General features: G+C 45.5%; 1 protein-coding gene across 3 annotated transcripts in view; it reads left to right on the forward strand.

Annotated features, from left to right (window-relative positions):
• Window positions 1-25,717, forward strand: part of cacna1bb (calcium channel, voltage-dependent, N type, alpha 1B subunit, b) — a 92,531-nt gene that overhangs the window by 31,630 nt on the left and 35,184 nt on the right. For all 3 annotated transcript variants that reach the window (XM_035184299.2, XM_047344389.1, XM_035184301.2), the window contains exons 4-18: window positions 2,083-2,174; window positions 2,431-2,583; window positions 4,717-4,904; window positions 14,798-14,901; window positions 14,983-15,098; window positions 15,194-15,283; window positions 17,304-17,393; window positions 18,926-19,147; window positions 19,244-19,356; window positions 19,475-19,587; window positions 20,010-20,141; window positions 23,439-23,511; window positions 23,801-23,918; window positions 24,478-24,545; window positions 24,664-24,770. In XM_035184299.2, the coding sequence (XP_035040190.2) occupies window positions 2,083-2,174; window positions 2,431-2,583; window positions 4,717-4,904; window positions 14,798-14,901; window positions 14,983-15,098; window positions 15,194-15,283; window positions 17,304-17,393; window positions 18,926-19,147; window positions 19,244-19,356; window positions 19,475-19,587; window positions 20,010-20,141; window positions 23,439-23,511; window positions 23,801-23,918; window positions 24,478-24,545; window positions 24,664-24,770 (1,779 nt within the window). The remainder of the gene's footprint in view (window positions 1-2,082; window positions 2,175-2,430; window positions 2,584-4,716; window positions 4,905-14,797; window positions 14,902-14,982; window positions 15,099-15,193; window positions 15,284-17,303; window positions 17,394-18,925; window positions 19,148-19,243; window positions 19,357-19,474; window positions 19,588-20,009; window positions 20,142-23,438; window positions 23,512-23,800; window positions 23,919-24,477; window positions 24,546-24,663; window positions 24,771-25,717) is intronic.

A 25,717-nucleotide genomic window follows, 5' to 3' on the forward strand; every position in this document is an offset into this window, starting at 1 on the left:
TCCATCCTCCCGTCTTCTCACTGCTCCTCCCAAATAAAGCTGAAAAGGAAAGAACCGAATGATAAATATGAATCTTGAATTGCACGCGGTGTGGAAATCACCATCCGCTGCAGAGCCTGTGCATTACATCTGCACAAAACAATATTTTCTTTATCTTTATTTTCCTTTAAACACACACTCTGGTCCCGGCAGACTGATTTCACCCTTAATGATATTACCCATAAAGCCACAGATGTGCTTTATCAGTTACCATGCCAACAGGTAACCAGGGAGCAATAAGCAACCTTTCTTATTTCCCTCTGTTTCTTCTTCTGCGTGCGTTGATGTGTGTTTGTGCGATTGCTCTTGTTTGCAGCATAGTCGTCGCTGCACGCTTCCCACCACATAAAAGCTATTGTCCCCCCGAGTATTCTCTGCCTGCTTTGTGTCTCCCCACAGTACTTAACTAAGAGGTTTGAAAATCAGACCCATTTGGGATGTTATGAATAATATCGTTTATACTCTAATGCATTTGAAAAAAAACGTGACGAATACAGTAAACAAGACTGGGGGGGGAGGGGGGCAGGTTTCCTGTCTGAGGGGGCGGAGACACGAGGACAAGACGGAAATAACTGCGAATGAAAGATCACAATCGGATGCAGATTCTCAACAAGAATGAGAAATAAACCGCAAGGTCAATAAACCAACTAGAAAGGACAATAGTGTCGATCGTGTCGTGGTGCTGGTCCGCGTCTGTTCATACAAATAGCTGCTATTCATATTATGGGATGTTTATGTAGGTTTTATTCAATTACCTTTCCCTTTGTTTTTCAGCAGAATTACTCAAAAACTACCAAATCAATTCTTGCATTTCTGAAATTCAGTGGCGGGATGAGGTTTGATGCAAGGCAGAGCTCATTACATGACGATCTAGCCTTTCTCTCCGAGCGCCCTTCTAGTTTAATATATCATAATAAGGTTATTTATTTGTTTTTCTATTTATTTCACGCAATAGATGAACTAGTGATAATGTACAGTTTATTAAAGCATGACCTGAACGTTCGGTCCTACGCAGGGAGAACTCTGTACGATGCAGAAGCCTCGCGCCTGCAGCCCCAGTGTCGCCCTCGTTCCTACAAATTAAGCATCAACAGAAAACTAAATGCTCAGTGTGAATCTTGCTCTCAGGAAACTGTTGACTGGCTTCTTTCAGAAACTTCTCCCTCAGACCATCCAGCGCTCACACCTGAACACTGCAGATCAGCTTCAGTCAGTTAGTTGGAACATTATAGATTGTGGAGACGCATCAATATTATCTTTGCATCATCTCAGCAAACTGAGGGATGTGCAGGTATGTGTCTCTCTAAGACTCCACTTCAAATTAAAGTCCTTTCTGGTTCTGGTTCACTTCACACTCAATCTCTCTTGAGTAATTCTTGCTTTGATATTCCTCCTCCTCTCGCTCTTGTTGACCTCTCTCCTGCATGTCGTCCATGTCTCTCTCTCTCTCTCTCTCTCTCTCTCTCTTCTCTCTCTCTCTCTCTCTCTCTCTCTCTCTCTCTCTCTCTCTCTCTCTCCCTTTTTGCCTGGAGCATGTTTTCTTTCTGTTTCAGTGAAGCACTTAAGTCTACCCTACTGTGTACAGCCTGTAATGAGGACTGCCAGCTGTGGCTCAATGGCTAGTGCACACGGACACAAACACACAAACACAAACCTACATGCACAGACACACACACACACACACACACACACACACACACACACACACACACACACACACACACACACACATATACGTACAAGGGCCAGCCACAGTCACTTCTCCACTTCTAGGTAAAAGCAGATATAAATGGCAGATGATGTAATCAGCTACATATGCGTATGGGGTGTGTGTGTGTGTGTGTGTGTGTGTGTGTGTGTGTGTGTGTGTCTGTGTGTGCATGCGCAGATTGACTATGTTTCTCATTTTGAGAGAAAGAAATGACGTCACCCTGGGCTCTGGTAGACTGAGATAATAAAAGCTATAGATATGTTTCAGTATAACAGTAAAATATTGATGATTTTAACGTGTGTGTGTCTGTGTGTGTCTGTGTGTGTTTCCAGAATCTTGGCCACGGTGGGTTCAGACTTCGACCTGAGGACGCTGCGGGCGGTCCGAGTGCTGAGACCCCTGAAACTCGTATCAGGAATCCCAAGTAAGTGGCTCTACCAACATCTGAACATGTTTCCTTTTTATATTTTAATGCCTCTGTAACTGTCTGATCCAGATTTCATCACGATACATGAATTATTATCCTGCTGACAAGTCAACAAACAAACAAATGGGGTGAAAACATGATTTCCAGGACAACAAAGAAAAGAACAAAGCTCTGACTCTCTCTCCGCTCCCCTCTTCCTCCCCACTTCCTCCCCTCTTCCTCCCCTCTTCCTCCCCTCTTCCTCGTCCCTCAGGTCTCCAGGTGGTCCTGAAGTCCATAATGAAAGCCATGGTTCCTCTGCTTCAGATCGGCCTGCTGCTCTTCTTCGCCATCGTCATGTTCGCCATCATCGGGGTGGAGTTCTACATGGGCAAGTTCCACACCACCTGCTTCAGGGTCGACACTGGTGAGAGCAGCAGCTTGTCTTGTTTTTTAATTATCGGCCGAGTCGACGCCAGGAAAACTTTCCTCCTCTCAGAGCCGCGGCCGTGTGTTTGTTACGGCCGAGAACAAACTGTATATTACATTTTAATGCAGTGGCACATAAATGATTCATAGCTTCTGCATGTACGTGCGGCTGCACATTCAGCCAGCGTGTGCTTATATCAACAGAACCAACGAGAGCACGGCAGAATGTTTGACAGGCGTTTTTTCACGTCTCGCTTTTGATGAATGGAAATATTCTCAATCTTCGGGTTTTGATCGATGGCCGCGGCCGCGACTCGATTCAGATTATTATGTGTTCGGCCTCCTGATCGAACGCTAACTCAGACGCTGTTAATGAGTTTGCGGTCGGCTTGTTCATCAGGCGTTTGTGCTCGTGGCGATATTGCAGCAATAAAACCCTGATAGGACATTTTGATGTGAGTTGGAGCTGAAGAACTTAAACATATAACAAGCTTTATGTATTTCGTCATGTATATTTTACATTGCTGCACCGTTTTTTTTTACCATTTTCAGACTTTCAAGCAGACATTACTTTCCAATTATCAATGCATGTTTTGCACAAAATTCAAAGATGTTAATGCCCTGCAACAAAAATCTAATTTTGGGGGAAATCTATTGTATATTATTATCCTGAGATTTCTTAATATTTAACCTCCCTGTAAAGGTTTATGCATTTTGGCTCTAATAATTATAACCATTTATTTGGTGCAATTTTACTTCCCTCTAATTGATTGGTACCAGATTCTTCTTTCGTTAAATGTAATTGCATTTTATTTCAACGTGTGACAGTTGAAGGGGCTGAAATAACTCATTGTGTAACGTAGTGATAGAAATTATGACAAGGTTTTATTTCCCACTGCTGGTGTCAGAGAGGGTGAAGATGTGGCTTGAGGGTTGATCCGTGTGTGTGCGTGTGTGTCTGTGTGTGTGTGTGTGTGTGCGTGTGCGTGTGCGTGTGCTCGTAGTGGTGTGAGCTGCTGTGACAGCCTGTTAATGTACACTATGTGTGTTACTGAGTTATATTTAGTCGCAGAGACGCAGCAGGGTTCGATTACACCGAGCATCGTGTGTGTTCACTGGGTTCATGTAAACTTTTAGGAATAAAAAGTAAAAGATGCTCTGACATAAGCAGGTGCACAACAAGCACACACTCTGCTTATGACACACACAGGCCGGCGCAGCAGTAATGACAGTGAAATTGCCTAATTAGTGACTAATGGTGGCGGTACAAAGGGGCAGGGGTTCCAAGTAGCTTGTGTGGTCGAGCGGGGGAAGGCGGCGGCGGCGGCAGAGCTTGGCAGGACATGGCGTCTGAGGATTGGACGGATCAGGCGTCCCCGGTTTGGGCTCCAGACAGGACGGAGACCGAGCCCGGACGTGGTGGGCGGCAAGTGGAGTCAGCGGCAGGATTAATGTGGTAGACAGAAAGAACTGGCAAAGACTGAAGGGACGAGCCGGTGGTTAGATACCGGAGGAGGTGGCGGGGCGATGGGGGGGTGATTTACAGCGATACAGGTGGGATTCTGTTGGCCACGCCCAGCCGGTGGTCTCACACACACACACACACAGACTGAAACAAAGACAACCACAGGAGGTGAGGCAGAGGAGGAGCTGCTCCCAGGAGAAGATGATGGAGCTGTGGCGTCCGGCTGACGCAGCACCTGTCAGGACGTGGGAGACGATGCATCTTACGGGACTGACACCAGAGATATGTCGGCTGTGCAAAATGGCTCCGCAAATCATCGTTAAAACTTGGCACGGCCCGTGATCGGAGCTGTTTCCCGTACGAAACGCTGGCTGCACGAGGCATCTGCTCCACACTCAGCACATTTATTCATTATCCTGATCCTCGACCGCTGACATATGTGGCTGCACCGTCCGTTAAACAAACCCTCAGCTGCCTCCACGTGAGCCGGGAAGACTCAAGCACACAGACGCCAGGACACATCTTGTTTAGTGCGACCACACAAACACACACACACACATATGAAGATGACTAAACCTGTAAACTCTTTCTGTCCTGGTCATAGACTCGTCCATAGTTCACCTGTTAACAGAAATGTCCACAACTGACCCTCTGTCTTGTTCTCAGGTGAGAAAGCAGTGGAATGGCCGTGTGGCCTGGAGCCTCCGGCCAGGACGTGTCCCAACGGCACCGAGTGCAGGGAGTACTGGACCGGACCCAACTTCGGCATCACCAACTTCGACAACATCCTGTTCGCGGTGCTCACCGTGTTCCAGTGCATCACCATGGAGGGCTGGGTGGAGATCCTCTACAGCGTGAGTCCCTCGTTCCATGTCTCAGTCTCTGTCGGTTCCCCCGCGGGTTTTTCCATCAACTTCTCCAAATCCTACAATCTTTTCTCGGCTCTTTGTTTATTCGGTCGAGGCAGCGTTGAGGGTTTTGTTTGGTTGAATTGTTGAAAGCATCGCAGCAGGTATTGGCAGAACAACACGTTTGTTTTTAAGGTATTAAATCACCTCGACTCAGAGGACAAACACTCACTGACTTTTGTCATTTACCGAAAGTAATTTGATACAAGAAAAATGTAATTTAGGATATATGAGAACTTTCCTGTTCCTCAGAGGATGAAACTCTGTGGAACACCTCAGATCATGTGTTAATCTTTTCAACACCTCTCGGATATAAACCATGTTATTTTAATGTCCCCATTGGCTTTAGAAATATGGCAGGATCTCTATATAGGGGGGAGTGATTATATCTTGGTTGTGTGTGTGTGTCTGTGTGAGTCCGTGTGTGTGTGTGTGTGTGTGTGACCTGCAGCAGAGATGGTGAACAGGTGAGGTCCCTCTGCAGGTTGTCAGGTTGTCAGGTTGTCAATTCCGTTTCTGCTCGAGTGGTTGAGGACGTATCTGTGACACAGGGGACACATTGTTCCCGTCCACTGTCAGTGTCCACGGAGCAGTGCAGTGAATACAGATGAGCCAATAAGTTTATTTTGAAAAAGAAAAGAACATTGCATTAACTGTAGTGGGAAGTTATGCATTTGTTGTTTTGCAGATTGTAAATAGTAGTTCATGATATTTTCCTTTTGAGATCTTTCAGCTGATTTTGCTTTGGTTCGATGTCGGGGTCCCGTCGGGTTTAAAGTCCCTTCAGCGTCCAGCCAAGGCCAAACAGGACTCTCAGTTTTAAATGCAATAATAACAAAAAAGATGATGTTGCCCTGATGTGCGTTACACATCTGGGTCACTGGCACGAGCCTCCACCCTCCAGCCGTTGAAGTCTTCACTACTTTTTCTCTCTTTCTCTTTTCAGGGCAGCCAAAAGCATCACGGCGCCTTTTTTTTTATAAAACGCACAGTCGCGGAACACTTAGAAATCAGAATCCCTAAAGGACGAGAGACGTCCAGCCAAGCAGAACTAAAACCTGGTAACGTGTCCGTCCCACGATGCCTCTCTGGCTCTGAGCTGCATTTTTAACGAAATTATGAAAAAAATTGAACGCACGGCCTCGTGAAATCTGCCAAAGGAGAAAGTGCACAGTGGATTCAGGAAGTAGTCAGACCCCTTCGCACTTTAATGTGCTGAAGATCTGATTGATTTCATTTCATTGAAGCATTTCCTTCTTCGTTTCTGTTTCTCTCTCTCTCCGTCTTGAATTTGTCTCTTTGCTCGTCCTTCCTCTACATTTTAAAATCTCCTCTTTATATTCTCTAAGAACTTGTATTCAGATTTATTCCCCCGTCTCCTCCCCTTTGTCCCTCGGCTCCGTGTTTTCCTCTCCCAGGAGACGTGGCGGTACATTGTGAGCCACTCACACAGCCATGTTTTCTCTTTCCTCCTCTTCCTCTCCGTCTTCCTCGTCGTTTCACTCCAATCGTCTCCCGTCGCTTCTCCTGGCTCATTATCCTAAGCGCTGGAGACCCGTGTGCGCCGCTGTGATCTGAGAAACTCTCTCACTCGCTGCGTTTTCTTTGTATTTTGCTCTTTTTTTCTTCGAACTCATTTCTTTTGATCCTCCCGGTTATTTTTATTTCCGTCTTTTTGTGTCTTTCCTGACCGCGTTTCTTCCAGCCCACCTATCTCAGTCTTTTCACTGTTGACTTTTCTCCCTGTTCTTTTTCCTTCTCGGTTTATTCCTGATTCACGTGCTTCACATGATGAGGTGTTAACCTTATGAAGCCTTTTACCACTCACACGTCAGATGAAGATAAATCTGGCTCCTGTGGTGATCGGTGTGATCGCTGCTCTTAAGGTTGACACATCCTGTGACTCAGGCTTCATCCACGTTACTACGCTTTAGTGCTAAAACACGTCACTGTTGCTACGGTTACATCCACATGACTCTGGAGTTTTGAAAGCAACTAACACGGAGAAGTTTGAAAACACCAGTTTCAGGTGTGTTAGTTTGGACGGGGATCAAACGCTTGAGTGGACGGAGGTGGAGCTGAAATCCGGTCTGGAACCTTGGTCGATACCGATGTTCGGCCCATCGGGATACAGAACCGTTCTTAAACCTCCTGACCTGCCGACCCACACCTCGACATACATTTATATATATATATACTTCTGTTTCTTGACATTTGCTCCTAGAGAATAATTCATGGATCAGGCATATTAAGAGGACTGATATCTGTGAGTGAGTTTCAGTAAAAATACCTGGACCTCCTCATCTGAGCTCACTGAAGTTCTCCCTGAAGCTTTTCTCTTAACGTGGGAAACATCATGACGACGATGCACAGGAGAAAAGAGCCATAGGTGTATTTGTGTGGATGCAGCGGAGCATGCAGGCCATGTATGCATTAATATCCCGAGTCTACACATGTAGATGCACTCGGGGTTGCAGATGCGGGGGGCTCTATTCTGTGGATTATATACATTCCTGTAACCCGGCGTTCACCTCGCAGATTGATGACTGTGCTACCTCCGGCCTGAGGGGATCGTTTAGACCCTCCTCTCTAATGGTGCCAAAGAAAAGAGCGCCTCCCCCATCCTCCCCATCCTCCCCCCTTCATAACCATCTTTCTTCTTCTTTCCTCATTGCATCCTCCTCGCCATCCACCTCCCCCACTTACCCTCAGCCCCCTGGGAGGCCACGCAGCAGGAGCCTGTGGTCTGCCTGCAGCTGATGTGAGGAAGTGAAACGCCGCCGTCTGCCCTGTTAGTCCTCATTTGTTCATCATAAAGATTTAATATATCGGAGAGACTTTCATGTGTGTGACGCAAACTCAGTGTAAAGACCACGATTAACACTTAACACATTTCAATGACACCACTTCATTGAGTCCCGGAGACGAAGAAGAAGAGGTCACCGGCAAGAAAATGATGAAGAAGTTGCATCTGACTCAACTTTTGCAACATGTAGTGCAACATCATCAGACAAGGAACTCTGGGAAATCAGATTAGCACGAGCAACGCGGCTCACGTGCAGGAGTCGGGCTCTCGCCTCTTTTCTCCGTGAGCCGTCTGCGGTTCACACAGGTTTTTATTTGTTATTATTGCAGGAATGGAAACTTGTTGTGAAACAGGAACAAAGACAAACGGCAGAAACCCGCTCTGCCTCAGCGCAGTAATCCTACTGAATGAACGGGTCGGCATTGAGTGAAGTGAGCGAAACCTGCAGGAGGACAAAGTGTCACCGAACTGAGTCGACGCCGCTTCTTGATGTTTTAATCGTGAGAGGAGAAGGGAACAGAGTCCAAGTGAAGGCAGATTTAAGCTTATGCTAATGACGCTGGTGTTGCCAGCCGCCGCTTTCGACTGGAGCGAAATATCCTCCCATCAGTGTCGTCTTTAGCGGCTCAACCGCACGGCGGATGTTACTGATGTGCAACTTCCAGAGCATCGGAGGCCAGATTACGGTGGAATACGCATCCAGAAGTTTAAATTACGCATGCAGAGAAAAATAATGAGCATTATCCTTCCAAATTACTCTGTCATTTACTGGCTTTTCCTTCATATCCCCCTCCCTCCCCTACATCCACTAAGTTCCTCTTGCTGTGATAGTAACAGTCTCAAGGTTAAAACTGGGTTTCAACATGAAGGTATTCTAGCACTGTGTTATTTTTCTCACTGTAAATCATCTGCTCCTCGTTCCAAACGGAACACGTGGTTTATCGTTCATCTCTCTGCAGCGCGTCACGTGTTCACCTTCATTTTCCCTTCAGATCCCGCGTTCGATACCGACGTCGTGTTATCAGCGTCCAGCAGCAGCTCCGTCAGATGTGACTCACAGATTCAGTTACCGAGTCCCTCTGTGTCCTGCTGTGGTCAAAGGTAGAGTCGCTGTGACTAGAAACACAAGGGTGTGTTGCTGAGGATTAAAATGGCAAATCAATCAAATGTATATTCTTCTTCAACCAGCTCCAGAGATAATCGTGGTCGCAGGTCTCCGTGGCCTCTTTGTTTCAGGGTCAGAGTCACATGACGTGAATGTCACAGAGTCACGTCTCCAATCCGGCTCTTCGACTCTTCTCAGGTGCGTTTAAAAACAAAAAAGATTGAAGGTAACATCATCTGTTATTTAATCCGTGATGGTGGGTTGTTCAGTTTTCCCTCCGAGCCGGTCAGCGGGGGAGTGACGGCGCTGCAGCAGCTTCAGGGCGTGTGGCTGATTTCCTCAGCGTGGATAATGTGGAAATCTTCATTTCATGCCCCCGTGATTTTATTACACTTCCTGTGTCTCTCCCACTGACCCAGTGGCGGCCGTGCAGCTGGAAGCGGCTCTAATTACCTCTGCTGTGTCATTTTTCTGGTTTCACACTTTAACAAATGTGCACGTCACTTCATATTATATCTGCTTCCATTTGAATTCTTTCTTTGTGAAGAAAGTCGGCACAATTTCACTCGCATGAGAGATTTACAGAAATCTCCACATTTGTATTAACATCAGCGTCATACCCATAGACTGTTGTTGGGATGTGGATACCGTGTGATTGACAGCTGGGTGCAATGGGTGCAGGTGTAGGTGGGCGTGCAGGCCCCCCCCCCCTCCCCCCCTCCAATTATGGTAACTTCTGGTTTCAAAAAACCAAGACGGCATTGAACAACATGTCAAAGTAGAGGCTTCAACACGGCAGCTCACAAACCAATAGGTGACGTCACAGTGACGTTGTGTTGCAGTTTAATGTTAGGGTGTGTGTTTGTGTGTGTGTGTGTGTGTGTGTGTGTGTGTGTGTGCGTGCACCTTTTCCTCTCACTTCATTAGAGCCGTGCGAGTCGCTGAGGCGGCTGCACCTTGACCTTGTCAGAGCGCTCGTCAAATCCTCGTAAAAATAGAGCAGCGCACGGAGACAGTTTCACATCGTGTGGACGATCCGTCACGAGACTGTGTGTGAATCCTTTAATCACCGCAGCTCACTGAGGTAATGATGTGGAAGTAAAGACACCGAAGTTAAGTGTGTGGATGGTTCCCAGGAGCACGTGCTCGTTTTTTTTAGCTGTGCAAAGAAGAAAATTCATAATTCACTGTCAGGTACTGAAGCAAAGGTGGTATCAAGGTATTTTGGCGGCTAATGTTGATTTCCGGTGTGATTCAGTTCTCCCGATAATCACCGGGGGTGTTTCCACTGTGAGGCTGATCTGGTTATCAGGCAGAATCATCATGGACATGAATTCAATTTCACTGAATCAGAGCCTCGCCCATTTTGTATCGTAAACATCAAACGTCGATGTTTATGATTTGAAACCGAAGACGAAGAGTTTTTAATCTGCGAGTTCCCATGTCTGTGGAATCACCGCTCAGTTGTTTAAACAGAAAGCGTGTGGTCCTGCGTCTCAGCTGCATCGTCTCCTGTGAGCGTTCTCACAATTAGAATATTAAAAATCAGTTTCATCTGTCAATATGTCATAGTCTGCAATGTTCCTAAAAAAATCTATTCGAAACTGAAGTAATTTATCCTTTAAAAGTGAAAATACAGATGAAATAACTCTAAAATCAGCCGGCAGCACGTCACATCTGTGTCAAGAGAGAAGAGCCGTCGACTCTGAGCGAGAAAAGAGCCTCGAATCTAATTTAAACAGTAAAACTCAGTGAAGACCTCGTGCTCCCGGAGCTGCTGAGCTCAGTCTGCTCCTCGTGGATGTTTCAGGTCTGTGAGGAGCTGTGGGATTGATTCAGAGTGGCTGTCTTCATCACAGCAGGCTTTCCATGCCATCAGAGTGTGTGTCTGTGTGTGTGTGTGTGTGTGTGCGTGCACGTGGTGTCAGCACTGTAAGCTGAGAGTGGGAGTTCACTGTCACACTGGAAACCGCACGATGCTCGGCTCCGAGTTATTTGGCAGCTTTTTGCTTTCCTCCTCGCCGGTGGTTCGGAGGCAGCGATGACTCACGGGAATAACAGAGGTGGAATAACCAAATGAAGTGAACTTACATAAAGTCACGGAGCGGAGGAGCGGAGTTATTACGCCGCACGGAGGCTGGGTTTTCACTCACATTTATATTTGTTTGCTTTGAATGAATTTTAATTTCAATATCTCCGAGATGACTCAACAGATTTTCCAGCAGCACATCCTGCAGGATATTTTCTCTAAACGCTCTTTACACCACAGATATCAGACACTTCCTGTCACAGATCTGATGTAACGTGGCCAATTACTCCTAATTTAGCCAAATTAAGAGAAAGAAGAAACTTGGTCTGCTTTTACCTCCTGTGGTTTGTAACAGAAGATTCTCAGACTTGATCACCGGAGGAGCTGCAGAGCCGGTTCAGGCCATTACAACCAGATTCAATGACATGAAAAGTGCACGTGTGTATTTTGAATAAACTTGTTCCGAGATGAAACCATGGAACTATTGCAATGACCACATATCTGCACCGTAGACTGTATTTAAAGATGCTCCCCAAAGGTGGAGCCAAAGCATCTTGATCGCCCCCTGGTGGCTGCCTGCCTGCAGTGGACGGGACATGGACCAAACAAAAAAATTTAAAATACACATGAAATCAATTAAATGAGATGGTTTCTGTCATTGTTTGCTCAAGGGTTCATGTTTCGTAGTTTGGTTTGAATGAGTTATTTGATGATATCAAATAGGTTGAAACATCTCCATCGACAGCTGTTTTATTTCTTGTTGAATCTCGTTTTTACTTTTCTCCCGTCATCACTTTACAGTTGAACAACATATGGGATCATTAGCAGAAGCTTCCTGAAGGCAGCAATGTGCATCAGCAGTTTTTTATAATGAACCACATTCATAGAGCCCGTGGCCTTGATTTGCCATATGCTTTGTATTTTTCTGTCCTGTGGTGCTCGTCTCAGAGCACGGATCCATACACATGGCACTTAAAGGTGGGGTGAACTTATTAGGTCATGTATCTTCATGACACATATATAAAACCATTTAATTACATATTATTCAAATAACATAGCAAGAAAACCATGAGTTTGAAATATCTTCTCAAGCCGAACAAAATCAGGTTTCTTGCTCTTGTGCATTAAGCTCGTTCAATCCCTTAAACCGGAGTAAAGCAGCCGCTCTGGGCGGTTCAGGGTTCCACCTTGAGACCTCGCTCTGTGTTTCAGATTCCGAAAAAATGTTTGCACAAGCTCAACTGAGCTCAGCCCGTCCGCCCGAGCTGTCAGCTCAGAATTAAGGCCGTGTCAACAGGAGAGAAGTCTTCCCTGCTCACCAGCTGACTCTGGGACTGAGAGCTGACGCAACACACTTCACTCTCGGCCCCGCGGCTCAGCAGAGAGAGAGAAGCGTCACGATACCGTCTATCTGCTGCGGCTGCAAACAGCAAAGAGCTGCGTGTTGTCGAACTCTGAGAATAAGATGCCTAATTGATCAATTTAAGAAAAGCAAGACTAACTTTAAATAGAACAATGGCTGGTGTTACTTTTTTAAATCTGCAGAATAATGAAGCTGCTGCACAAAGAGCTGTTCACCTGTTTGAGTTCAGTGAAACGCTGATTTGGGTATTTTCACTGCGTAGTATAAACATTTATCTTTATCAAGTCTTTCTGTCATTATAGTAAATGTAAACCTAATATTCATTCTCCTTTGAGCTCCATGTTGGTCTCCACCCGCTGAGGGAAGCTAAACTTGTCTCACTGTCGCTGTCGCACTGGACGAGTAACATTTGTTTTATATTTTTAATGAAAACTGCTTTAAAAACTTCAATAAAAAACCAACAAGGTAGAAAACAGTCGCTGGGCCCAGTTGTGTTTTTACCAAGAACCGTTTAAAACACAGATTAGAAAACTTAAAGGAAACAAATCACTACATCGAGGCTGCGTTTGTGTAAAAACATTTACACTCTGAGGAATTTAACCAAACACGAGGCGCGGGAGGCAGAGACATGACGAGATGATGAGACAGTGATGAGATGTTGGACATGTCGGGAGAAAGTGAAGCTTCTGGCAGCCATTTATTCTGATGTGTGGGCTGCTGCTTCTCTGACAGCTGAGGCCGTGCTACTGTGTGTGTCTGTGTGTGTGTGTCTGTGTGTGTGTCTGTGTGTGTCTTGGGTACATAATATAGATCTCCAACCTGCTTATTCAGCCGCCCTGAACCTCCCATCACAATTACAGCCAGCGTGTGGCAGCGCATCAACACTGGCGTCTGCAGAATGTCACCGTGCTTCACTCGGCCCGTCAGTCCGCAGGTCGGTCCCCTGCTAACAGGACGCCGTGTGGGCGCCGCCATCAAACACGGAGGGCGCTGACTCCCCGCACCGCGGGGAAACCAGCGTGAACATTCAGCCGTGTTGTAGTCGGCCCATGTCGGCCATCACAGACATAAAGCTTCCTGCCAGTCCTCCGGGAGTCTGTCGCTGTAAGGGCTTGCATTTTGTTTTGTCACTTAGTTTAGAGCACAACACCGACATACTGTATTTTTATGGATTCATAACATCGTCCATTGGGAGTCGTGGGTTTTGCCCATCACCGAATTTATTGTCTAACATCCTTTGGTGCTAACTTTTGGTCTCCTCCACCATTAGAGGAAAATATCTGGCTTCAGGATTTGTCCCTGTGACTGACTCACTTAACACATTTCATTTGACACATTAACATAAAAACACTTATTATTTCTTGCTCATTGAAGCTTTTGATTTTGTTTATCGTGAAAAAGTTGGAAATCACAGTGATGAGTGTCAAGCCAAACTCTCTTGATCGCCCCCTGGTGGCCGGCTGCAGTACAGGTCACACAAACCCTGCCTCCTCCTTGTGAGTGGACGGGACACAAACCAAACTAATGAGTCGAGATACATGTGAAAAACAAGTTTACTCAAAAGATGGTTTCTGTCATTTTAGATACTTCTTATCAAACTTATTATGTTCAAGTGGTAATTGTTCCATAAGTTTGGTTTTAATTAGTGATTTGATGCTTCATTTTTGTACAATATGAGAAAGTGGAGACGCGTCGTCCATGTTTATTTAAGATATAAAACACTAGAACAGTGTGTGCGTGTGTGTGTGTGTGTGTGTGTGTGTGTGTGTGTGTGTGTGTGTGTGTGTGTGTGTGTGTGTGTGTGTGTGTGTGTGTGTGTGTGTGTGTTGACTCCCATTTAAAGAGTGTATTGTCACACCTGTTTGTCTGTGGACAATTCACTGGTAATAGAAGTAGGAATATTTCGCCGCCTGTTCCTCTCGCTGAATTAAACATTTGTTTTGCCCTGACACACGACCGAGCATCAGTCAGCGGCTTCATGTGGAAGGAGACTTTTTTAAATTGCTTTTTTTCAAACTGAAAAGTTGTCAGTGTTTTGTTTTGATTGACACTGAAGTTGGCAAATGTTTTTTGTCTTTTTTTTTGTGTCCTCAGCCAAGTCGGTAAAAACAAGTTCTTATTCTCAGCTGCGATCGAGGGAAGGGAAATAACTGTTGTGTCCTTTTTTTTAATTTAAAATGCTTCATTTACTTTTTGTTTGTGAGATGTTCGTTCACTGTTTTCTGACGGAAATTACTTTTTTTTACTTTAAGAAAAGCACAGAACACATTCTGCTGAGACACATCTGTTATTTTTAAAAGACGATTCCAAGAGAATGAAAAGTGACAATCCAGGTGTTGATTATGTTTTGGTTGGTTTATTTGTCGGACATGAACCAAGAAACAACCCAATACATTTTGGGGCAGATCCGGATCAGGGGATGTGGGTTCTTAGGGGACTGTTAGGACTTGGTGGAGGGATACGCTCTACTGGTTTCCATTCTAGTTTGTAAAAGTGACATTTGTAATATTGTCTTTCTGTGTTTGTGTGTCTCTAGACCAACGATGTGGCAGGAAACACCTGGAACTGGCTGTACTTCATCCCTCTCATCATCATCGGGTCTTTCTTCATGCTCAACCTGGTGCTCGGTGTCCTGTCAGGGTAAGATCACCGCAAACACAAGTGCACGTGTTCCCGAGCCGGAGTCACGTATGATTAAAAACAACACGTATGTCTGAACAGAGAATTTGCCAAAGAAAGAGAGCGTGTGGAGAAGAGGCAGGAGTTCCTGAAGCTCCGGAGGCAGCAGCAGATCGAGCGGGAGCTGACCGGATACTTGGAGTGGATCTGCAAAGCGGGTTCGATTCAATCTCTGACACAGCGTGAGGTGCCGTCTATGTGTTTGTTGTGTTGGAAGAAAAATAATCCTTCCTCTTTCCCTCTCCCGCTGCAGAGGAGGTGTTGCTGGAGGAGGAGGAGGAGATCGCAGAGGAGAAGTCTCCGCTGGACGGTGCGTGGTACAAGAGGAAACAAAACCTGCCAGGTGAAAATCTGCTTCCCCACGGTCATTCACCAGAGAGGTTTCACAGGCCATCATTACTTCCTCCGTCAGCCTGTCACCATCACAACAAACCCTCAGGTACTGATTTAACCGTGTCGGCCAATCGGAGTCCAGGACAAAAAGCTATTACCGGTTCCAGCAAAGACGCCACGAGCCAAAAACCTCTTTGGTGTCTCTGTCCACACGTCAACACTGGAAATAGTTTCTGAGCATTTCTCCCTGGAAGCAGTTTTATAAAAGGTCAGTTGTTAGTGAACTAAAACTCCGCTTCCCTCTGGACGAAAGGTCGCTCGGGTGTTACGTGACATTTGTCCACATTTTCCTTTTGAATCTGTGAACGGGGGGGGAATATTTTGCAGATTGAGTTTCTTAACTCATTTTAGTTCAAACGTTTGGCTGTTGATGACTGCGCACATCTGGATGTGTTTGTCATTGTGACCCCAAGGAAGAACGTGGCGTGGAACCTGATGAACGTGTGTGGGTGTGTCCAGGAATTTGCCGTCTGACCATCTGCGTGGACAGTAAAGACTTTATGGACGATAGCACACGGCGAATGATATAATAATTTAAGTTAAATTTACGTAACAGTTAACATATGACATGAATTATCTTAAGCGTAACTAACGCCTGTTCTCTAAATGCAGACAGGGCTGATTGTTGCCATGCCAGCCAATTATATATATAAATATATATTTATATAAATATATATATGTATAATAAGTGCAATCATAGAACTAGCACTTATGATCAGACTGGTACTGGAGTGATAATCATGGTTTTCACTCTTGTTGCCATTTTTGCAGCAGAAATAATTCACTCTCCTCCCTCCCTCCCTCCCTCCCTCCCTCGCTCGCTCATGATGTCAGTCCATTAGGGCCGATGTGAGGATGAGGGTTAATTAGTGGGATTTACAGTCAGTCCTATTAGATTTGTTAATACACACATGGAAATGCGTTTGCCGGTAAACGGACGCACACGGGAGACAAATCCGAGCTGAAGCCTCCAGCGAAGTGACGGCGGCCGTCGGCCTCTTGTTCTCAATTATTTACATGTGAGGGATTAAAAAACGAGAAGAAACTCATTGTGATGTCGCCGGAGGAGAAAATCAGGAGCCGGCCTTTCGTCAGATGAGTGACGGCTACGAGTGGTGGAGCTCGGTGTCAATCACAGCGGACACGCCCCCTCAATGGAGATCCTTCGTTCTAAAATCATTCATCCACTTTGTCTTTAGATGACTTTTGAAATTTAGGAAATGACGCTTCTATATATATATTTTGGGCAGACTGGATGTTTCCAGTTCTTTCTGTTCACCCTCCTCCCTGTCTGATGGTGTTGCCTTCATGGACCCACTCCACGCCTGGTAAATCTGCCACCCCGTGTACCTAGAGGCCTCTGCAGCGCCCCCCAGGTTCTGAAGTGTGAATGACACGTGTTGTCATATTGCACATCCCAAACCGAAGTGTCCGGATTTCGGTCTCCATTTATCTGAAATCTACAAATGTCTTGAGCCCAGCTTGTGTTGGAAACCAGAGATTTTCTGACAGCGCCGGCAGATTGTTTCGCAGCCTGGTTCCGCCGCTCAGCAGCAGCAGCAGCCGGCTCGAGAGCAGAACCGCGGAGGGAGGACGTGGTGACACGGAGCCGCTCACGTGACCATCACACTCGTGTCCTGCTGGTAGTTTTTCATTCCAAGGCTGGCGTCAAGCAGGAAGGCAGAAAATCTCCAAATGAAAAACATGATTGATGCCTGCTATTCAAATTTTCCAATTAGCTCACTGCTCCACACGCACACACACACACACACACACACACACACACACACACACAGTATACATATATAAATGTATTAGGCATTGGGATTGATGGTTGAAATGCAATTTGAAAATGCTTGTTTTACTGTCATACGTGACAGCACCGTTCCTACATCACTGTTCATTTTCTGAAACTACGTTATAATTTCATTCTCCTCCGCTCTGTTTTCTGTTTTCTGTTTTCTTCGCAGTTCTGAAACGAGGCAAAGTCAAGAAAGGTAAAAACGACCTGATCGGTGCCGAGGAGGGGGAGGATCCTTTCGCCGACATCTCCTCCGTCGGTAACTCTCACATCTTTGACCTTTGACCTTCGCGTGTCGTCTGCTCACAGGCGACCTTTCACAATGAAAGCGGCCGTAAGAGCCGGTTTCTGAACGGAACGGCCTGTTCTCCGTTCATCAGACCAGTGTTTCTCCTGCAGAGACACGTCACCTTGAGGGAGGACAAGTATAATTTAACTTTTCCTTTATTAGACTGTTAAATTAAAACAGCAAGAGAATCACCTGCAGCAATTTAAAATTAGACTTTACATATTTACAGACTTAACCGTGCCACACAAAGACGGCTGGTAGCTGCTTGTCTGTGTGTTGGAAATATACATAAGTGAAACTATTTTCATGCCTTAAACCTAAAATCCTTTTTTTTCCTCCTAAATATCTCACGTCACGACTGTTTTCCATAAAGTTAAATGCCGAGGGAGGAGGTGCACTGCGTCGCTTTTGAGACTCGTCTCTCTTGTTTTGCACGTTATGCCTCCAGTTCTGCAGAGATATGAGCTGCACAGTTTTTAATGAGAAGCTGCGAGTAAAAGTCAAGGAGAGATTTTATGCTTTTATTCCTCTCCCTCGGGTGCGTGCTCTTACTTTTAGCAGTTTTCGGTCGCAATCATCTTTCTGCGCCTGCTCACGGATGTAAAGTGGAATTGATTCTTACAAAACCGGAGACAGACGGAGACATTCTGCTCATATTCAGGTTCATATTCACGCCTCCTGCTTTCGTCTGTCCCTCCGTCCCATTCACAATATGTCAAGAACGTCTCGAAGGAATTTCTTAACCTTCAAAGGTGAAAGGTCAAGGTAGCTGTGACCTCACAAATCCCTTTTCTTTGGCCTTGTGAACTCCTTATCTTAAGAACCCCTTATAAGACTTCTTTCAAATTTGGCACAAATATTCACAAAGACTCAAAGATGAACTGATTTTGGTGGTGAAGGGTACATTTTTAAATATTACAATACAATACAATATCTGGCCTCTTGAACACGATATCTCAAGTTTGCCTTTAGAGAATTTCTTCATATTTTGACAGGGTTCAAGCTTAACTTTTAAAACCTTTGTCACACACTAGAGGAAAGAAACACAGTAAACAGGTCTCGTGTTGCCTGGACGTTCCTGAATTTTTCCTGAGTGGAAGTGAACTTTTAGCTGCAACTCCAGGCACAAATACACGTGGGTGATGCTGACAACTAACCTTTTGCAGTTTCGGTGACCGGAGGCACAGATGCAATCCTGGTGCAACTCGAGAAAACAGAGAGAACGAGAGTCTGTAAGAGGAAAACAGCGTCAGCAGGTGGAGACGGATAAAACTGTTCATTTCTATCAGGCAAACAGTCCATAAAGTTTTTTTGGTGCCTGCAATAACAATAAAAATGTCGTCTGAGCATCTGAACAAATGTAATTTAAAGATCTCAATGAGAAGCTTGATGAAGGGGAAGCTGCTAATCACATGCAGGGATTCACCGTGTAAACCAGGAAGCACTTTCTCATGTTTCCTCTTCCTCCTCCTCCTCCTCATCCTCCTCTTCATCGCCTCCAGCTCCTCCCGGCTCTCCGTTCGGCCGAGCCAGCGTGAAGAGCGGCGGCAAGATGGACAGCTCCTCGTACTTCCGCCGCAAGGAGAAGAGGATCCGCTTCTTCATCCGACGCATGGTGAAGGCCCAGAGCTTCTACTGGATCGTCCTGTGTCTGGTGGGGCTCAACACGCTGTGTGTGGCCATCGTGCACTACGACCAACCCGACTGGCTCACCAGGGCCCTGTGTAAGTCACACACACACAGACACACACACAGACACACACACACTTGTTTCAACAGATGGTGTGTAAGACTGGTGTTCTCTCTTTCTTTCGTTGCAGACACAGCAGAGTTTGTGTTCCTGGGTTTGTTCCTGAGTGAGATGACCTTGAAGATGTATGGCCTCGGAGCACGGAACTATTTCCATTCCTCCTTCAACTGCTTTGATTTCGGGGTAAGACGGTGTCTCACACTCGGGTGGAAAATGAAAATCACTAACAAGAACATCCAGTGTTTTTTAAATAGTTTTTAACAGATCCACTGATGAGTTTACCCTCTGCTCCCGTCTGCAGGTGATCGTGGGAAGTATCTTCGAGGTGATCTGGGACATGATCAAACCCGGAGCGTCGTTTGGGATCAGCGTGTTGAGAGCCCTGCGGCTGCTCCGGATATTCAAAGTCACCAAGTGAGTTCATTTTACATTGAAGTGGCAAAAACAGGATTCAGGCAGAGAAACAAAAATGCTCTCATTTCTCACACGTTTCCATAAATATACGAACCTTGAGTTAATGAAGCTTCACTACGCTGGGTGTAATGTTCTTTCAGTGATCATCATAACTCTTAATTTAACACACGTTCAGTCAGTTATTTATTAAATTATAATTCATTTCTCTGTTTCACGTTCCCCCGATGATCCTGTTAGAGCTTTTATGGAAATCCTTTTATTTCACGAGGTTCTCTGTAATCCTGTGATTCAGGGAATCTGGCAGCTGCCGACTCTGACGCTCCGATTAGTTTCTTCACATCCTGCGTTCAAGCTTTCGTTATTTCCGTCTGAATGTTTGTTTCATCCGTCGTTTTTTTTGTGTGTTTGCTGCTTTCGCTCAGATACTGGAACTCGCTGAGGAACCTGGTGGTTTCCCTCCTGAATTCCATGAAGTCCATCATCAGCTTGCTCTTCCTCCTCTTCCTCTTCATCGTGGTCTTCGCTCTGCTGGGCATGCAGCTCTTTGGAGGACAGTGAGTAGTCTCTCCAAGCCCGTCCTGCTCTCTGCTCTGTGTGTGTGTGTGTGTGTGTGTGTGAGTGTGTGTGTGTTGAGTGTGTGTGAGTGTGATCCCTGGCCCCGGCGTGGCGCTGGTGACAGCCGTGCAGACGCAGCAGGTATCTGGCAGAGCAGCAGCTCAGTGTGAAGCTCTTTGATACGAGTCTCTGCGGGGGGTCTCTGTCGTCTGATGACAGGATCACCTCAGGATTGTGCCGATAATCACAGAGCTGACATCCAGGCCCCCGTCTGACACCGCTCCGTCTTTCTCTGTCCTCAAACGTCTCCGCATGAAGACGCAGGTTCAATGACTTCTGTGTTTGTTGTTTGTTTTGCTCTAAGTTCACTTGGAAAGAAACAATCATTTTAGACGTTCAAGTCCACAAAGGATCATTTGCCTTTATTAAAACTCAGAGCTTATTTTATTAGTCGGTTATAAAAAAAACAACAGCTATGAAATAAAAAAGTTTCAAATAAAAATACGAGCAGGGAAAAATAAAACGTTTCTTTCCCTGTTTGACTTAATTTGACCAATGTTGTCTTTTCCCAGATCTCAGCTTTTAACTTGAAAAGTACAGAATGTGAACAAAGCAACTTATTTAACTCGTCTCCTCTTGTGTTTAATGGGTAATTTTTTTAATATAATAAACTAGAAGAGACTCAGAAACTCAGAGAACACAAACTTCCACCGAGGCCCAACTGCCCCCTTATGAAACCACTTTAAAATTCATCAAATCCAAATTACACACATGTTAATATCAGGCCCCTAAATTGTTTTCACCAAGATGCATGAATTATTCTCTGGGAAATCAATAAAATGTTGAGAAACGTCCACCTCACAGTGTTATAGAAATCTGATCTGGATCTGCACCATAATGTAATGGCCCCAAACCACATCCTCCCACCAAGTGTTTGCATTATCGTGTTAAATAACCACCAAATGAAAATGAAAGCTCGTTTGGCGGAGGTCAGAAACCACAACTGGATTTGTAACTTGTCATAATTAAAACTGTCGAGTGAAGAGTTTATGGAACAATTTGAGATAAAATAGAAAAAAACTAAATCACCGGTTGTGGTGCTGAGAATTATGATTTTTATTTTTGTCGCTAAGGAGCAAAAGAGTAAATAGAGGAGCTTTGTTAAAAGATAAAAATCTCCTCTGGAGGATGTCGGAGTCGATGCTCGTGCAAAGTGTCCCCCCCCCCGTCTCCTTTCAAAGTCCCCGCTTTCTTTTGATCATGGCCAATTCTCAAGTTAAAGTTAAACTTCACTGAACTTAACGGACCCCTCCACCACGGAGGAGACGACTCTGTGTCTTTTGAAGCAGCCGGCTGTTTCCATGGCAGCGGGCCCACATCAGTCTGCATCATCATTAGCATCGCATCGCTCTCCGGTGATGGACGAGTGAGAGATGAGTCTGACATCCACATGGTGCTTCCAGCCGGCCGCGCACGTCGGGCCGGGCGCACGCTGCTCTGCGAGTGATGTCCGCTGTAATATGCAGCCTCTTGTCCACCCTCACATTTTAAACCTCAAGTCTAAAAATGAACCCAAGTCGTCAAATTATTCCCGGAGACAGAAAGATCTTCTCTTCAAAAACATCAATCTGCCTTTTGGAATCCGAAAAACGTCGGATTATATCAAAACCCAAATAAAACACAATCGTCTCTCAGGCAGACGATTTCACTTGTTTAATGAAAATAGCTTTAAATAGGAGAGTAAACGTCTTGTTAAGCAGAAGAAGAACAAATGCTTCCTCGTATCCAGACTTTATTTTTGGCTCAGAAACACAGAAAGACGTCTCCTGGTGAAATGCTGGGAATTGAAAGATAAACAGTTGGAGGCCGTGTGTCTTCCTGCTGAGACGCAGAGGACATCACCCACCGTTTGGAAATAAGAAAAAAAAACAAAACATGTGATAAGCTCAAAGGAAAAGTGCAGCATTTACTGGGATGGAAGAAAGAAATTCACTGTTTTCACACTTTCTTTGTGAATTGTCAGACGCAGGAGATGATTTTCAGAGTTCAGTGATCGCCTGTAGTTCTGAACCGTTGGTGACATTTAAAATACTCAACATTTAAACAGGAAGGAATTGGTCGAGAGGTTAAATTTCAAATAAATAAATATAATCGTTGGTCGGTCTTGACCCTAACCTTTATTCAAACTGGAGAAATCACTGAGGGGTTAAATCACAGACAGAAGATCCACGAGGGGCTTCACAGCGACGTCCCTCTTTGTATTCAGACCCATTCTTCATTTAGTAGAAGCCGGTGACTTGGTTTGTCATCAGGCTGCAGGATTCCACGTGTGCAGCCGTTATCTCCACCTGTACACGCCTGTGAGCTTTTAGGGATGCGTGTGTTGCTTCACCTTTACGGTGTTGTCTGAGGGCTGCAGGGGGGTGGGGGGTGGGAGAGAGCGAGCCTGTGGAGTCAGGCCTCTCACGGTTCTTGTTTTCAGGATCGATTTTAATGAAGTCCCCTCGGCCGCCGCACGGCAGCAGAGTGCCGCGCGACCCCAATCCCTATTATCAGAGTAAACAGAGGTCGACACACAGCGAAACGCCGCCGCCGCCGCCGCCGCCGCTCCCTGCACTGCTAATCCTCAAGGAACAAGGAGAGGATGGAGGGTGGGGTGCAGGGAGGGGTGGAGGGATACGATATGGGGGGGCTGAGGTTTAATGGAGAAAGTGGTGGGGGGAGGGATGCACTAACGAGACAGAGAAGGACAAAGGTAGAAGGAGAGTAGCATCGGAGAGAGAGAGAATATGATGACACACCGAGGGAGAAAGGCCTTATTGAATTAGTTGCTCCTCCCCCATCTCCCTCATGCATGTACAGTGTATATTACAGCCAGGCCGATGCAGCCTGATGTCATTAGCTCATATTGGATTCTCACAGATTCGCCACATGGCCAAAAAGTGCGTGGACTCACGTTTTCCAATATGTGATCGAACATGAAGCCGTTTCTTTGTGGGTTCACATCTGAAGGATTCTTATCTGTGCTGTTATTCAAAAGTACACGGACTCTCAATTACATATTCAATTCCCATGTAACGTTATGTCATAACTTCAATGTAAAGGGAAGTGAAGTGTTTTTCTATCATAAGATGCAACATTTAACATTATTTATCAAAAAGGTTTTAATCCACATCCTCGATTCAAGTGCAGGTAGATTTACTCCATTTGAATCTGTGACTTAAGTTTTAATATATGTTTGTTGCTTTTCCTCCTTTTGATATGAAGTTATTCTTATTCTGATTCTTTTAAAAAAGGTTTAACTTTGAAAAGGAGACGCCGACAACGAACTTTGATACGTTCCCAGCCGCCATCCTCACTGTGTTCCAGGTAACACACGCACACACACACACACACCACACGCACACACACACACACACACACACACACACACACACACACACACACACACACTTCATACTTATAGAATAAATGAGAGACTGTAGACTTTGGAGAAAAGAGCGTTATCAGTCTTAATTAAGTGAAATGACTGGACCTTGTTCCTTTGGTCCCATAATGAGCTTGTTGATAATCCTTCAATTAGTCTGTGCTCATAACCCTTAACTCTCTAAATTAAATGAATTCTATACTTTTATAATGTGTCCGTCCTCTTCCTCAGATTCTGACCGGCGAGGACTGGAACGCCGTCATGTACCACGGGATCGAGTCTCAGGGAGGCGTGCGGCGCGGCATGTTCTCGTCCGTCTACTTCATCGTCCTCACGCTGTTTGGAAACTGTATCCTCTTTTTTCTTAACTGCACTTTATGGTCCCTCACAGGTGGGGGGGAAATATTTAATCTATTTCTTTGGGGCCTCTTAAAATTCTAATTTATAGTGAATAAATAAACCATCTTCGTCCAGAGATATTTACAACCTGGTGGAAGAGGAACGAAACTTTATTACTGCAGGAACTGTTGGTTGTGACTCACCCAAATAATCACTGCGGCAAAGCTGTGTTTTCTTAGTTGCTGTAAGAAAAAAAGAAAACGTGCTTTCTTCTGCACAGTGTCGCTCATAAAAGACCATTTAATTTTTTTCCAAAAACTTTTAATAAGTTCCTTGCCCTCAATCGACTCGTCCTTCTGTGCCTGAGTGTCTGAGCGGCGTCTCTTCACAGGACAGATTTGGAGTTCTCCTGAATATTGGAGTTATTTTTAAATTGCTCATCCAGTGTCAGACACTGGCAGAGGTGCTGGAGCTTAAATAAATCAAACTTTGCAAACTCTCAGTGAGAGACCTTCACATTATTGTCCATGTGTATTTTCTCCTGAGCCCCCACCCCCCTCCTCATTCAGACACCCTCCTGAACGTCTTCTTGGCCATCGCCGTCGACAACCTCGCCAACGCGCAGGAGCTGACGAAGGTGGGCTCGGTTCAAACTCCGTGTTGCACTTGAAGACATTAATTACGTACAGTGTAGCGATGTAAATGTGGAAGCGGCGCCTGGAAGCTCTTTACATCCTGGTTGTGACTGGTTTCAGGATGAAGAGGAGCAGGAGGAGGCGGCCAACAAGAAGCTCGCCCTGCAGAAAGCTCTGGAGGTGAAGGAGGTCAGCCCGATGTCGGCGGCCAACATCTCCATCGCTGCGTAAGTCTCCCAGAGTCTCTGTTCTCTGACGGCAGCTTCAGCCCCACACCGGAGATACATGTCCCTCTGTGTGTGTGTGTGTGTGTCTGTGTGTGTCCCTCTGTGTGTGTGTGTCATTCTCTTGTTTACGACACTCCACCGTTTACCTCCGTCGCTCTCAGAGGCAATTAAGGAAGCTTCGATCGACAATACGTGTTTAATTCGGCTTCGCAGAGGGAAGGAAATGCTTTAGCTTGGCTTGAATAGGCTGCAGAGGCCTTTTAATTTGAAGCCATTATAGATACCAGCCTAACAAATAGTTCTAAGCAACTATGATTATGAATCTGGAGTTTATAAATAACATTACATGTATATTCTTTTAGCCCTTGGCCTCATTTTGAACGTTTAGGAGACGAGAGCTATCGAGCGAAACAGAAGAACAAGAGAAAAACCCCCAATCTTCTCTGTCAGATACGATAATGACGGGGACGTCTTTGTAAACGCTGTCGCGCTAAAACGTCTGACCTGCCCCCCCCTCCCCGCCGCCGGCCTGTGATTGACAGGTCTGGGGTCTTGTGTCAACGAGGTAATTAACTGCTCCTCCAAATTTAACCTATTTTTAGAGCCCTGATGAACACTGGAATTATGAGAGTCTGTCAAAGTTGGAGCGAAAAAACTGGAGCGTCTTGATTTATCGCCGCAATACTGGAGTTTAAATGAGTTTAAATGAGAACAAAAACAAACGATGGACCCTGTCTGAAGCTTGGACTGCAAATAAAGACGGACGACACGTCTCCCACTGTCCAGCAAATGAACACAGAGTGTGGACAGACGCCTCCTTTTCCTATAGAGGAGCCTTAAAATGACAGAAAACACAAAAATGTCCCAAAAATACAAAATAGCGTATCCTATACTGCAGCCAGCCACCAGGGGGCGGTCGAGACGCTTTGGCTTCACTTTTCTGGAGC

Source organism: Hippoglossus stenolepis, chromosome 18, assembly GCF_022539355.2.
Source record: "Hippoglossus stenolepis isolate QCI-W04-F060 chromosome 18, HSTE1.2, whole genome shotgun sequence".
Taxonomy (NCBI): domain Eukaryota; kingdom Metazoa; phylum Chordata; class Actinopteri; order Pleuronectiformes; family Pleuronectidae; genus Hippoglossus; species Hippoglossus stenolepis.